The 16321-nt window shown below is 38.7% G+C and overlaps 1 protein-coding gene across 1 annotated transcript in view; it reads right to left on the reverse strand.

Moving 5' to 3' along the window:
* The window catches only part of SLC2A13 (solute carrier family 2 member 13), a 374249-nt gene that overhangs the window by 101388 nt on the left and 256540 nt on the right, over window positions 1–16321 (reverse strand). Inside the window, exon 6 of the mRNA XM_066258114.1 lies at window positions 11853–11973. Within this exon, the coding sequence (XP_066114211.1) occupies window positions 11853–11973 (121 nt within the window). The remainder of the gene's footprint in view (window positions 1–11852; window positions 11974–16321) is intronic.

The following is a 16321-nucleotide window of genomic DNA, read 5'->3' on the forward strand; positions in this document are numbered from 1 at the left end:
CTTCCATCTGTGTTCAGCTCTGTACAGTTTTATCTGCTAAAAAGAAGATCTGAAAAATGTTCTTTAATACATTCAGTTGACAAAAATCTAACCAGGCCTTGGAAAAAAATCATCAATTAAAAATTAAGATATTGTTAAAAGAGGAAGTCATCATTGCAAATTATTTAGGGTAGTCAATCTCTTGGGCTCAAAATCTGTAGTGAGCCCCAACCTACAATATTTTTATCCCTAAACTACAATAGTTCCTGGTATACAATTTGTATTTATTGAATTAGATAAAAGAGTCATTGTTTCCGAAGCATTCACTTTTTAAAATAAAATCTACTCTAGTCAGATGTTAATTATTGTTACAACTCATCACTAAAGTCTATAGATTTCTACAAGTGAAAGAGCTGAGTTAATAAGCATAGGAATTTAACTTTTATTAGGCAGAACTATATTATTTTTGAAATCAGAGAAAAATCCACAGACCTACCAATAATATATAATATTTTCTTTTTTTTTATAATTTTATTTTTTTAATGGGGCAACATCAATAAATCAGGATACATATATTCAAAGATAACATGTCCAGGTTATCTTGCGTTCAATTATGTTGCATACCCATCACCCAAAGTCAGATTGTCCTCTGTCACCTTCTATCTAGTTTTCTTTGTGCCCCTCCCCCTCCCCCTTTCCCTCTCCCTCTCCCCCCTCCTCCCGTAACCACCACACTCTTATCAATGTCTCTTAGTCTCACTTTTATGTCCCACCTACGTAAGGAATAATGCAGTTCTTGTTTTTTTCTGATTTATTTCACTTTGTATAATGTTATCAAGATCCCACCATTTTGCTGTAAATGATCCAATGTCATCATTTCTTATGGCTGAGTAGTATTCCATTGTGTATATGTGCCTGCCACATCTTCTTTATCCAGTCATCTATTGATGGGCTTTTTGGTTGTTTCCATGTCCTAGCCACTGTGAACAATGCTGCAATGAACATGGGGCTGCATGTGTCTTTACGTATCAATGTTTCTGAGTTTTTGGGGTATATACCCAGTAGAGGGATTGCTGGGTCATAAGGTAGTTCTATTTTCAGTTTTTTGAGGAACCACCATACTTTCTTCCATAATGGTTGTACTACTTTACATTCCCACCAACAGTGGATGAGGGTTCCTTTTTCTCCACAGCCTCTCCAACATTTGCTATTACCTGTCTTGTTAATAATAGCTAATCTAACAGGTGTGAGGTGGTATCTCATTGCAGTTTTGATTTGCATTTCTCTAATAACTAAAGAAGATGAGCATCTTTTCATATATCTGTTGGCCATTTGTATTTCTTCCTGGGAGAAGTGTCTGTTCATGTCCTCTTCCCATTTTTTATTGGATTGTTTGTTTGTTGTTGAGTTTTATGAGTTCTTTGTATATTTTCTATATTAGGCCCTTATTTGAGCTATTGTTTGAAAATATCATTTCCCATTTAGTTGGCTGTCTGTTTATTTTGTTATCAGTTTCTCTTGCTGAGCAAAAACTTCTTAGTCTGATGTAGTCCCATTCATTAATTTTTGTCTTCACTTCTCTTGCCTTTGGAGTCAAATTCATAAAATGCTCTTTAAAACCCAGGTCCATGAGTTTAGTACCTATGTCTTCTTCTATGTACTTAATTGTTTCAGGTCTTATGTTTAGATCTTTGATCCATTTTGAGTTAATTTTAGTACAGAGGGACAAACTGTAGTCCAGTTTCATTCTTTTGCATGTGGCTTTCCAGTTTTCCCAGCACTATTTATTGAAGAGGCTTTCTTTCTCCATTGTGTGTTGTTGGCTCCTTTATCAAAAATTATTTGACTATTATAGAAGAACTGCTACACTTTCACGACCACACTTTAATGATCGTATTCCTCATCAGCTCTCTAGTCCTGTACATTATCTCAATTATGTTAACCACTAAATTAACCCACACGAGCACCATAGATGCCCAAGAAGTGGAAACTATTTGAACGATTCTACCAACCATTATCCTCATTATAATTTCACTCCCATCCCTCCGAATTCTTTACATAATAGATGAAATTAACAACCCCTCTATTACCATTAAAACTATAGGCCATCAATGATACTGAAGTTATGAGTATACAGATTATGAAGACTTCAGTTTTGACTCCTATATAATCCCCACTTCTGATCTTGCACCCGGCCAAATCCGCCTGCTGGAAGTAGACAACCGAGTGGTTCTGCCCATAGAACTCACCGTCCGTATATTAATTTCATCAGAAGATCCATAGTAGAGACCTCCACGTAGGCCTAACAACCAATAGTAGAAGGGATATTGAGTTAAAATGGAATCATATAATTAGTCCTGAGGTTAGTAGTAATGCAGAAAGGGCTCCTGTAAGAGGACGGGGCTGGGGTTTACTATTCTGGTTTCATTTCTGGGTTTTCTATTCTGTTCCATTGGTCTGAGTGTCTATTTTTCTGCCAATACCATGCTGTTTTGATTGTCGTGGCCCAATAATATAGTTTGAAGTCAGGTATTGTAATGCCCCCAGCTTCATTCTTTTTCTTTAGGATTGCTTTGGCTATTCGGGGTTTTTTATAGTTCCATAGAAATCTGATGATTTTTTGTTCCATTTCTTTAAAAAATGTCATTGGAATTTTGATGGGAATTGCATTAAATTTGTATACTGCTTTGGGTAATATGGCCATCTTGATTATATTTATTCTTACTAACCAAGAACAAGGAATATTCTTCCATCTCATTATATCTTTTTCGATTTCCCTTAACAATGGCTTATAGTTTTCATTATATAAGTCCTTTACATTCTTTGTTATGCTTATTCCTAGGTATTTTATTTTTTTTGTTGCAATCGTGAAGGGGATTATTCTTTTGAGTTCCTTCTCAGTTGTTTCATTGTTGTCATATAGAAAGGCTATTGACTTCTGTATGTTAATTTTGTATCCTGCGACCTTACTGTATTGGTTTATTGTTTCTAGTAGTCTTTTTGTGGATTCTTTGGGGTTTTCGATGTATAGGATCATATCAGCTACAAAAAGTGATATCTTTACCTCTTCTTTTCTGATATGGATGCCTTTTATTTCTTTGTCTTGTCTGATTGCTCTGGCTAGAACCTCTAGTACCACATTAAATAAGAGTGGAAAAAGTGGACAACCCTGTCTTGTACCTGATTTAAGGGGGAAAGCCTTCAGTTTTGTGCCATTTAATATGATGTTAGCTGATGGTTTATCATATATGGCCTTTATCATGATGAGATATTTTCCTTCTATACCCATTTTGTTGAGAGTCTTAAACATAAAATTGTGTTGTATTTTATCAAAAGCCTTTTCTGCGTCTATTGATAAGATCATGTGGTTTTTGTTCTTTGTTTTGTTGATATGGTGTATTACGTGAACCGTTTTACATATGTTGAACCATCCTTGAGATTCTGGAATGAATCCCACTTGATCATGATGTATTATTTTTTTAATATGTTGTTGTATTTGATTTGCTAGTATTTTGTTTAGTATTTTAGCATCTGTATTCACTAGAGATATTGGTTTGTAGTTTTCTTTTTTTGGGCCATCCTTGCCTGGTTTTGGTATGAGGGTTATGTTGGCCTCATAAAATGTGTTTGGAAGTATTGCTTCTTCTTCAATTTTTTGGAAGACTTTGAGTAGAATAGGAACCAAGTCTTCTTTGAATGTTTGATAAAATTTGGTGGTATAGCCATCTGGCCCTGGACTTTTATTTTTGGGGAGGTTTTTTAATGGCTTTTTCTATTTCTTCTCTACTGATAGGTCTGTTTAGGCTTTCTGCTTCTTCTTGACTCAGTCTAGGAAGGTTGTATTGTTCTAGGAATTTACCCATTTCTTCTAGGTTGTTGAATTTAGTGGCATAAAGTTTTTCATAGTATTCTACAATAATTCTTTCTATATCTACGGTGTCTGTGGTGATTGCTCCTCTTTCATTTTGGATTTTGTTTAAATGAGTCCTTTCTCTTTTTTCCTTGGTAAGTTTGCCAAGGGTTTGTCAATTTTGTTGATCTTTTCAAAGAACCAGCTCCTTGTTCTATTAATTGTTTCTATAGTTTTTCTGTTCTCTATTTCATTTATTTCTGCTTTGATTTCTTTTTTTTTGTATTTTTCCGAAGCTGGAAACGGGAAGAGACAGTCAGACAGACTCCCGCATGCGCCCAACCAGGATCCACCCGGCACGCCCACCAGGGGCAACGCTCAGCCCACCAGGGGGCGATGCTGTGCCCCTCTGGGGCGTCGCTCCATTGCGACCAGAGCCACTCTAGTGCCTGGGGCAGAGGCCAAGGAGCCATCCCCAGCGCCCGGGCCATTTTCGCTCCAATGGAGCCTTGGATGTGGGAGGGGAAGAGAGAGACAGAGAGGAAGGAGAGGGGGAGGGGTGGAGAAGCAGATGGGTGCTTCTCCTTTGTGCCCTGGCCGGGAATTGAACCTGGGACTCCTGCATGCCAGGCCGACGCTCTACCACTGAGCCAACCGGCCAGGGCCTCTGCTCTGATTTTCATTATCTCCTTTCTTCGGCTGGTTTTGGGTTGTCTTTGTTCTTCTTTTTCTAGTTCCTTAAGGTGTGAAGTTAAGTGGTTCACTTGGGCTCTCTCTTGTTTGTTCATATATGCCTGAAGTAATATGAACTTCCCTCTTATCACTGCTTTTGCTGCATCCCATAGATTCTGATATGTCGTATTGTCATTTTCCTTTGTCTGTATATATCTTTTGATCTCTGCACTTATTTCTTCTTTGACCCATTCATTTTTAAAAGTATGTTGTTTAGTTTCCACATTTTTGTGGGTTTTTCCCCCTCTTTTTTGCAGTTAAATTCTAGTTTCAAGGCTTTATGATCAGAAAATATGCTTGGTACAACTTCAATTTTTCTGAATTTGCTGATGTTGTTTTTGTGGCACAACATATGGTCAGTTCTTGAGAATGATCCATGTCCACTGAAGAAAAATGTATACTCAGTCACTTTGGGATGAAATGTCCTGTAGATGTCTATCATATCCAGGTGCTCTAGTGTTTTTTTTAAGGCCACTATATCTTTGTTGATTCTCTGTTTGGATGACAGATCTAGAGCCATCAGCGGTGTATTGAGGTCTCCAAGTATGACTGTATTTTTGTCAGTTTTTGTTTTAAGGTCAATAAGTAGCTGTCTTATATATTTTGGTGCTCCTTTGTTTGGTGCATATATATTAAGAATTGTTATGTCTTCTTGATTCATTGTCCCCTTAGCCATTATGTAATGGCCATTTTTGTCTCTGAGTAGTTTTGCTGTCTTGTAGTCAGCATTATCAGATATGAGTATTGCTACGCCTGCTTTTTTTTGGATGTTATTTGCTTGGAGTATTGTTTTCCAGCCTTTCACTTTGAATTTGTTTTTATCCTTATTACTTAGATGAGTTTCTTGTAGGCAGCATACAGTTGGATTTTCTTTTTTAATCCATTCTGCTACTCTGTGCCTTTTTATTGGTGAGTTTAATCCGTTTACATTTAGTGTAATTATTGACACTTGTGAGTTCCCTATTGCCATTTTATAGATTGCTTTCTGTTAGTTTTGTGTTTTGTTGGATCCTTCTCTTTCATTTTTCTATCTTTTGTTTTTATTTGGTTGTATTCCATACATCTTTCCTCTGTTGCTATCTTTTTTAAATCATGTGCTTCTGTGATGTTTTTTTCTATGGTGGTTACCTTTAAGTAATGAAAAGTGTTCCTGCCTTGTTCATTGTAGTGCACTATTTTGTGAGTACTTTTGCACTCCATCGTCCTTTGCTAATGTTAATCTCCATCCTCTCCCCCCTTTCTTTTTGTTGTTGTCACAATTTATTCATTTTTTTATTTTTTTCCTTTTTTTTATAGGCCTTTGCCTCCCTTCATGCTGGAAATTAATCATACACACAATTCTCTCATCTATGTGACAGAGATAGATAAGACAGATAACTGTTCATCATATATATATTTTTAAATTTTTTATTTATTCATTTTAAAGAGGAGAGGGAGAGACAGAGAGAGAGAGAAAGAGAGAGAGAGACAGAGACAAAGAGGAGAGTCAGAGAGAGAGAAGGGAGTAGGAGCTGGAAACATCAACTCCCATATGTGCCTTGACCAGGCAGGCCCAGGGTTTCGAACCGGCGACCTCAGCATTTCCAGGTTGACGCTTTACCCACTGCGCCACCACAGGTCAGGCTGTTGTCACAGTTTAAATTTGGTTTCATTGTGTTCTTCTTGGAGCTTTTACTTGTGGCTTTGTTTTTTTTTGTTCTTTGTATCTGATTGCAGAACCCTCTTTAGTAATTCCTGGAGTAGGGGTTTTCTGATGATAAATTCCCTCATCTTTTCTGTATCTGTGAATGTTTTTATTTCTCCTTCATATTTGAAGGATAGCTTTGATGGGTATAGTATTCGTGGCTGAAAGTTCCTCTCTTTCAGGACTTTAAATATTGGGTTCCATTCTCTTCTAGCTTGTAGAGTTTCTGTTGAGAAATCTGATGATAATCTAAAGGGCCTTCCTTTATATGTTGTATTCTTCTTTTTCCTGGCTGCCTTGAGAATTTTTTCTTTGCCGTTGGTTTGTGCCAATTTCATTATGATGTGCCTTGGAGTAGGTTTTTTGAGGTTAAGAAAATTCGGAGTTCTGTTTGCTTCTTGAATTTGAGGCTTTAGTTCTTTCCACAGGCTTGGGAACTTCTTGTCTATTATTTGTTTGAATATATTCTCCATTCCATTTTCTCTCTCTTCTCCTTCTGATATACCTATTATTCTTATGTTATTCTCTTTGATGGAGTCAGATAATTCCTGTAGGGCTATCTCATTTTTTTTAATTTTTGAATCTCTTTCTTCTTCTCTCTGTTGTGCCTCAAGTTGCTTGTCTTCTATTTCACTAATTCTACCTTCTATCTGGCCTGTTCTATTAGCTAAGCTTGTTACCTCGTTTTTCAGCTCGTGAATTGAGTTTTTCATCTCTGTTTGATTTGTTTTTATAGTTTAAATTTCCTTGGAAATATATTCTTTGTGTTCATTGAGTTGTTTTCTGAGCTCCCTAAATTGCCTTTCTGTGTTTTCTTGTATATCTCTGAGTATTTTTAGGATTTCTATTTTAAATTCTCTGTCATTGAACTCCAAGGTTTCCAATATATTAAATTTTTTCTCCATAGATTTTTCCTCATCTCTTTGTGTTACCTCTCTTTTTTGTATCCATGATATTCGATTTTCTCTTCCTTAATGGCATCTGAGGGTGGTTTTGTTGATAGTATTAATGATATTTAATAAAGAATAAAAAGTTAAAAAAATAAAAATAAAAAATCGAAGAGTTGTTTTTTTTAAAAAATTAATAATTAAATAAAGAAAAATAAAATAAAATAAAAATTCAATAAAGGAAATTATTCCCCCCCCTCCTTTTTTTCTCTCCTCTCCTCTCCCCTCTTTTGAGCAAATCTTGTGGTGAACTGTGAATTATATTGTACTAAATAGAACAAACAATGCCTGTAATGGAGGGCCTGAATTGGGGAGAAGTAATAAAGGGGCAAAAAAAAGGAGGGGGAGGTATGGACCCACAAAAATAAAATAAGGAAAAAATTTGGGTCAAGAATAAAATGATTTGCTTTTAGGTGTTGGCTGACTAAGAGTTATGATGAGAGGAATAAGAGGGAAACAGGAAAATGGGGGGACAAATTAAAAAGTTACTATTGTATTTAGTGGAACAAGAACTAGATAAAATGGAGAGCCAGGGATGGGAGCACTGCTAGTGAGTTAAAAAGGTGAAGTAAAAAAACCCCAAAATGCCACAAATATAAGTTTGAGTCCCAGATAAGATAATTTGTTCGTTATTGAGGTTTGAATGAGAGGAGACGTAAAGGAGAAAAGAAGAAACTAATATAGAGGGAGAAAAGAAAGAGAGAGAGAGAGAAAAAAAGAGGGAACCACTAAAAGAAGAAAAAAGAAAAAAGAGGAGAGAGAGAGTTAAGGGTTTTGGAGTGTAACCCTCATAGAGAGAAAGGAAGAGGAAAGAAAAGATAATGGGAGATGTAACACTTATGGGTAGTGTAGTTCAAAGAGAGGAGAGAGTAAGACCGGCAGAGAGTTAAACGACCAAATGGGAGGAGGAAAAAAAAAATCAAGAATGAAGATAAGAGAAACAAACGAACAAATATAATAAAATGGGATAGGTTATAAAGTCTGCGGATTATTCTTGATTTTGAGAGGTTATCTTCTTGCTTTTTCTTTTCTCTCCCTCTTCCTGGTCGGTGACTCTGTACCCCGGGTTCTGCCCCTTTGGCACGCTCAGGTAGAGGTTTGCAGTCGATAAGTCTCTATGGCGATGTCATGTATTGTGCTTCAGTCTCGTTGGCAGTCGAGGCTCATTATCATTTATAGGCTCCGACAGTGAGAGATTCCATGTTCCTGGAGCTTCTATCCTAGTCTTTCCTTCCTCAGTTAGTAGCCTGATAATCCAGCTATGGGGTTGCTGCTGCCTCTGCCTGCATAGTAAGAGGCTCAAAGAGCTGGCAAGTCCCCATTCTATTCCCACTCAGCACAGGGCTCTGGGTAAGGCTCAGTCAGTCAGAGCTGCTAGCATAATCAGGCGGGGCTTCCGTCCACTCAAAGACCTCTGGCTCTGCCACTCTGTCCAGTAACGTGGGCCAGCGCCCTCTCCCCGGGTGCTTGGAGGAAACTTTCGCTCACTATCTGCACGCAGACCAGGATATCAGGCTGGAATTCTCACACTCTGAGTGAAACCTCCGCCCGCAAGGAAAAGTTCCAGCATTGGTATTGGCTCTAGCTCCCTCCCCATGCGTAGCTTTTTCAGGGCGCTGGGGCGGCATGGAGATTCTGCTTTGGCCCACATAAAGGCCCCTGACTCTGCCCCTCTGTGGGATAACACGGGTGTGCACTGCCGAGGCACTTGGAGGAATCTCTCGCTCACTATCTGCGCACACAGACCAGGATATCAGGCCGGCCGCCACACCCTCTGAGTGAAACCCCCACCCGCAGGGAAAAGTTCCAGCGTTGGAATTGGCTCTCGCTCCCTCCCTGTGCGTGGCTTTTTCAGGGCGCTGGGGCGGCCCGAAATTCCACTTTTGGCCCACACAAAGGCCTCTGACTCTGCCTCTCTGTGGGGTAACATGGGCGCCCACTCCTGAGGTGCTGGGAGGAATCTCTTGCGCACTCTCCATGTGCACCGACCAGGATATCAGGCCGGCCACCTCACCCTCTGAGTGAAACCCCCGCCCGCACGGAAAAGTTCCAGCGTTGGAATTGGCACTTGCTCCCTCCCCGTGCGCGGCTACCTCAGGGCGCTGGGGTGGCCTAGAGATTCTGCACACAAAGGCCTCTGACTCTGCCTCTCTGTGGGATAACACAGGCGCCCACTCCCAGGGCTTTCGAAGGAATCTCTCGCCCACTATCTGCATGCACCGACCAGGAGATCAGGGAAAATGGCTGCCCTGCTTGTCTTTCTTTGTCTGGGTTTGGCGCGAGTGTTAGCTTGTATTGCCTGGGTTGCCACAGAAACAGTTTTTCCTCGGCTTGGATCTCCGTGCCACAGCCTGGTTCGGCCGTTTGTGCCGCGGCCTGGATCTATTCATCCCCTTTACCTACCTTAGTTTCTATATTCTCAGTTCCCAGTGAAAGCAGCCCTGTTTAGGTTAGTGAGGAAGGTGGAGCATTTCTTACTCCCTATTTCCTTCGGGGTTTGATTATATATTTAGCCAATTTTTCACTCGACCATACCTTCGGGTGTATTGCAAAACATCTGGAGGCTCCAAGGATAGGTTTTTCTGTGTCTGGTTGAAGATCTTGTTGAGTTTTGGGGGAGATTTATCGGTATCGCTCCCTACTGCGCCATTACTCTGACGTCATCTCCAATATATAATATTCTTAAGATAGACATTGAACCAATTCTCTCTCTGAAATATTATATTTGCTCAATTTTCCTATAGGAATTATTCCATGGGGAAGGTATAACACCTACATTTATAGCATATAGATATCTCAAGGCATTACAAACATGACTTTTTCATGTTCATCTTACAGAAAGGGGAAAAGTGTATAGATAAGATTTAAAAAGATAATCAGTATGAGAACTTCAGGTTTATTTTATAAAATCACTCAGACTATAAATACAGTACATACTTTCAAATTCCCACAAAAGCTAATATGTTACTCTGAAAAAAAGCACACAATAAATAATTTTTTTTTCATAATCAATGATGCCTAAAGAACATCTAAAAATTGGTTGTTTTCAAACTTAGTTTCTTTTTAAATATGAATAAAAGAAGACTATAACATTTCTCACTCCGTGCCAGCTGTACTTTGACATATTAGGTAGATGATAATAACTTAGATCATACATGCTGTGCAATAAGTTTTACTAGGACAATAAATATTTTTATTTTAACTTTAAAAGTTGACATTAAGAAACCCATTTTATTATGTAAATCATTAAAAACTTAGTCACTTCTTTCCTGGATCAGAGGCTCATATAACGTTTTTTCACACTTTCAAGCTGACTTTCTACCTTTAGTTGGCCTGAAGGTGCATCAGCCTTTGTCTGAATCTAAATCAGACATCAGATCTAGAGGATGTTCTTTGATCAAACAACAGCAAGTTTTTAATAATTTGTTTGAGGAAAACTGTGTTAAAAACATTTTACTTAAAATAGCCACAAAGAAAAACAAAAGTAGAGCATGCCACATTCTGGCCACACGCTACTTTCTTTCTAGCAGTCGAAGTGGGATGTCCAAAGAGAGATCACTCCATCTAGAAATAGTCTATGCTCAGGTTAACTTCCTGTATTAGGACACCTTTAAGTTTTCTTTGGAATAAAATTAAGACTATAAAAGTTAGTAAGCCACATGTGGGACTGGGAAGGTCTGATAATATTTATCTTCATCACTGTTGTAATGAGAAACCACCATGACTACTCGCTAAATAAGAGCTCCAAGTAGATTTCACCTAGAATTCAGTATATCAGTGTTAATGCTGTAATTTCATATAGGAGTATCTGACTAGAAATTAATAAATTATTTACTCATTATTAATAAATCAATATAATCATTTACCTATTGATTTTAGACTTGTGTCCATCTAGTTGAGGCTGAAGATATATATATTTAAAGCTAGGTCTATGTTCTATCCATATGTTTTTAAGGGGCTGCTAGCCTCTCCCATCACTAAAATGAAGTAAAAAACTCTGAAACTCTGCTGCCAACTATATTAATTGATCTGTTCAATCATTCAGACTTCAGTTAATTCACTTTTGCAGTCTCAGTCTGACTGTCTCTTCATTTCTCCATCCATTTATCACATAGTGTGTACACCAGTGGACTTCATGAACTCTTAAACCTATATATGGACAGTAGTTCACATTTCACTCATTTCCACAATTCTCTTTTTACTTTCTAATCTTCATGAAGAAGCCCAGTGGTGACAGGAAACTTTCTTTTCTGCTTACATGAATGAGGGGATACTTGTCAGATATCCAGATGGTAATCAACTATATCAGACATGTACACTATGACAAAGTTCAATTATTCATTAAAGTTATTTATTTTACCTGGAATGCAGATGTCACAGAGTCATAACCCAAAACAGTTTTACAGTATTACTGCTTAGATTCTTATCAATCTTACTTTGAATTTCCAGAAAACAGCAAAATTATATCTAACAGCTCACTTTCACCCTCAGATCTTTGCAAGTACGGTTCCGTTTCCTGGTGGCTTCTTCCTACCACCTTTCACATTTTCTTCCCTTCCCCATAAACAAGCTCCTGATCATCACTCAAATTTTGGAAAAATTAAAAGCAAACCAAGTTTTCAGAATTAGTTTAGGAAAGAAATCTGTACAAAAATCTCACCTGTATCTTGTGCAAGTAGCGTTCTGACCTGACGGAGCTACTGGTTTAAAAGTGATGCGTGGGGAAGCCTGGGCTGACAGCAGAAATCCCAGAGCAAGAACAATGAGTGCTACGGTGGTACCTAAAAAACAGAAGTTTTACATTAGACAATGGTTGACAACATTCTTCCAAGCAGACTGAGTCTGGCAAGACATAGCTCTGAAAAATGCCTGAACATTTCTTCATTGGATTATAAAAGTGCTCCTAAGAACAAATATTCAGAGAGACTCACTGGCACATTCATTGAGATATGATACATTTGCTAGCCAAGCACTAGACTGGTCATGATTTTCTAGAATAAAAAACAAAAAAACAAAAAACAAAAAAGCAAACAACAAAAAAAGCCCACCTTGCATTGTTGACAGTCTCAAAATCAATTAGTGTAACCACCATTACTGAGTGCCCTAACATGTCAGGAAGTACGAAAGGCAGATTTTCAGTCTTCCTTTCATTGCCAAGAAACCTGTTCTAATGACAGTTGATCATGTAAGAACCAGATCAGTAAACTAAAAAGTAACAAACAGAATATTTTAAAAGTAGTTGGAATAGCATTCCTTATTTAAAAGGAGTGGCGTTTTTTGAAGACTTTAAGATGACAGAAATGACATAACATGTATTCATTTCTCTTTCCTATTGGTACTTGGAAGTGGGATATTTGTTTTTGATTGTAAGGTGTAGGAATGGTGATTAAGTATATCACTTAAAAGACTTATTTTTGGAGTTCCTGAGAGACATTTGATGGCAAATAAGTAAGTTTTCAAATTTCTGACTACTGTCCCGCCTTTGTGAGAATAAACAGAAAATGTCATTCTCTAGCTTGTTTTTCTTTTAATTTACTTTTTTAAATTTAGAAAATTAAATATAATGGGGATGACACTGATCAATATAAGAGTACCTAGTTTAGAGGTAAACATCTCTATAGCATTTGAGCTGTTGATTGTATTGTATACCCATCACCCAAAGTCACATCATTTTCTGTCACTATATTTGTTCCTCTTTACTCCCCTCCTCCCCCTGGTAACCACTTCACTTTTATCTGTGTTCATGAGTCTTGGTTTTACATCCCACCTATGTGTGAAATCATACAGTTCTTAGCTTTTTCTGATTTACTTATTTCACTTAGTATAATGTTCTCAAGGTCCATCCATAATCTAAGTAAAATATCTCTAAGGAAAATATTTTTAACAGTTACCTCAAATTATTACAAAAATTGTCGATTGATCAAAAAAATACTCTCCAGATATGATGTCTGATTTAGATGTAGAGAATGAGATTCAGAATAAAACTAATACACTGTCAAGTCACCTAAAGGCAGAAAGTCAGCCAGAGTATGAAAAACATTTTTTTTATGAACCTCTGATACAAGAAAGGAATGACCAAGTTTTTAACGATCTACATAATGAAATAGGTTTTCTGATATCAACTTTTAAAGTTCAAATAAAAATATTCATAGCTCATTGTACAGCAGGTTATGATTATCCATCCTCCCGATGCCTGTAATTATCATCCCCTACCTAACGGTGTTCTCCACAGGAAGTGAGTGTGCCAGATAAAGAGCATTCTCAAAAATGCCTGGTATAAAAATGTTACATGAACTGCCTGCTGTAGGGCTTAGATTATTAGGACATACTTAAAATATATCATTTCTCTTCCCACCACTCTAATTCAACACACTTTGTGGGCACAGGTGTCACCTGGAGAACCCGTTTAAGTGCACACGCTCCAGGCCCCGCCTTCAGAGATGGTCGTTTTGTAGATCTGGGGTAGACACAAGAACCTGTATTTTAAAATAAGTACCCCGGATAATTCTGGTGCCGACAGCCTGTGAGTAATGTTTTCAGAAATAGTCCACTACCAACATTTCTTGGGGAAAATAACACAGTGTTCCTGACTTTCTTATTCATAAGCAATAAGGTTACATAGATATAAACCTTCTATTAAAAGAATCAAGAGGTTGTCATTAAGTCTGGAATATTTAGAAGGGACACCAGTTCTCTGAGCAAGCATTGAAAATATTAAAAGGCCACCACAAAATGTCCTACATTTAAAATTATTCATGGACTATATGTCTTTTTACTTTTTTTGTATAAAGAGCTTCTTTGTCCAGGTCTTGCTAAATATAATTTATTTGCAGTTATTTTTAAAGAATGAATAGCTATCCAAAAATTATTTTGGTATGTTTTCCCACTAATTTTAACCCAATATAATAAAAAAATCATAAAAAAATACAAAATAAGGAACACTGAATCAAAGGTTGAAAAATTCTAAGGCTAATTAAAAAAATTTAAAATAGAGTAGTGTTCTAATACTTAGCTCTATTAGATTTACAAAATATACCTACACACAAATCAACAGAACAAATAAATACTTTGAAATAAAAATATGACTAATTCAGAATCAACTGTCATCAGAAAGCAAAATAAACATCTATTTTGTGGGTCACGGTGGAGTAATACTAATCTAGTCGACACTCTTTATACAGGCATTCTGCATCCATGGATTCAACCAAATAAGGATTAAATTTCTATATTTTTATTTATTTTTTATTTTTTTATTTTATTTTATTTTTTGCATTTTCCCGAAGCTGGAAACGGGGAGGCAGTCAGACAGACTCCCGCATGCGCCCGACCGGGATCCACCCAGCATGCCCACCAGGGGGCGATGCTCTGGCCCTCTGGGGCATCGCTCTGTTGCATCCAGAGCCATTCTAGCACCTGAGGCAGAGGCCACAGAGCCACCCTCAGCGCCCGGGCCATCTTTGCACCAATGGAGCTTTGGCTGTGGGAGGGGAAGAGAGAGACAGAGAGGAAGGAGAGGGGGAGGGATGGAGAAGCAGATGGGCACTTCTCCTGTGTGCCCTGGCCAGGAATCGAACCTGGGACTTCTACACGCCAGGCCAACATTCTACCACTGAGCCAACCGGCCAGGGCAAATATCTATATATATATTTTTTATTTTATTTATTTTTTATTTTTTTAGGTATTTTTCTGAAGGTGGAAACGGGGAGAGACAGTCAGACAGACTCCCGCATGCACCCGACCAGGATCCACCCGGCACCCCCACCAGGGGCGATGCTCTGCCCACCAGGGGGCGATGCTCTGCCCCTCTGGGGCGTCGCTCTGTTGCGACCAGAGCCACTCTAGCACCTGGGGCAGAGGCCAAGGAGCCATCCCCAGCGCCTGGGCCATCTTTGCTCTAATGAAGCCTCAGCTGCGGGAAGGGAAGAGAGAGACAGAGAGGAAGGAGAGGGGGAGGGGTGAAGAAGCAGATGGGTGCTTCTCCTGTGTGCCCTGGCCAGGAATCGAACCCGGGACTTCTGCATGCCAGGCCAATGTTCTACCACTGAGCCAACCGGCCAGGGCCAAATTTCTATATTTTTAAAAAGTACATTGTTGCTGATGTGTACTAGCACAACTAAACATGTACAGACGTTCTTTCTTGTCATTATTCCCTAAAAAACACAGTATAACAACTGTTTATACAGTGTATACATTGTATTAGGTATGCTAAGCAATCTAGAGATGATTTAAAGTATACGGGAGGATGTGCATAGGTTATATACAAGTACTACATCATTTGATGTAAGGAACTTAGCATCTGGATTTTGGTATCTGAGGGGGTCCTGGCACCAATCCCTGCAGATACCGAGGGATAACTGTACACTAATGGCAGTTTAGCAATAAGTTTTCTTCTGAAGGTATAAACTTCTGCTGGTCATTATGTTCCTGTGAGACCTATTTAATCACAGTTAAAAACCAGAACTACATAAGCAGCACTATTTTTATCTGTATGTGCAGGTAAGAGGAGACCTGCGACAAAAACCCAGGCCTTTTACCACCTAAACCACTGTAATGCCTACATCATCACTCTCACTGGCCACGCCACAAGGGAGTCGGGTGCCTGCTTCACAGCCCAGTGCTCTCAAGCTGGAGGTGTGACCACGTGGCCTGGCAGGGGATGGAGCTGGGGCACTGGTGGTTTTGGCTGGAAAAAGAACAGGGCAGGCAAGAAAAGTGCCTACAGGCTGCTCAAAAGAAGCAGTCTCTGAAATCTCTTGGTCTTCCCCCCCCCAAAAAAAAAAAAAAAAACTATCTTAATGTTCCCTCCTAATAAACAGGAGTGGGCTCTGGACATCCTCGGGGCAGGGGGCCTACACTGAGCAGTAAAACATGCCATCAGCTAGAGGAGTTCAGGAAAGTTTCTGCATTCTGATAATGCAAACTGACTTCACATTATAGGTAAAACAACACAAAATCACTCTTGGGTGGTAATAGTAATGCTGTGGTCGCTCAAATGCTCGGGCAGTTCACTATCGGTGCCGGGCAGGGTTTTAAATGCTATCCATGTACAAATGTGTGTAGTTCTCATTACAATCCTGTGAAGTTGGGGCTACAGTTAATCTCTGTTTACAAACAAGAAGACGGAAACTT

Source organism: Saccopteryx bilineata, chromosome 2 (assembly GCF_036850765.1).
Source record: "Saccopteryx bilineata isolate mSacBil1 chromosome 2, mSacBil1_pri_phased_curated, whole genome shotgun sequence".
Classification (NCBI taxonomy): Eukaryota; Metazoa; Chordata; class Mammalia; order Chiroptera; family Emballonuridae; genus Saccopteryx; species Saccopteryx bilineata.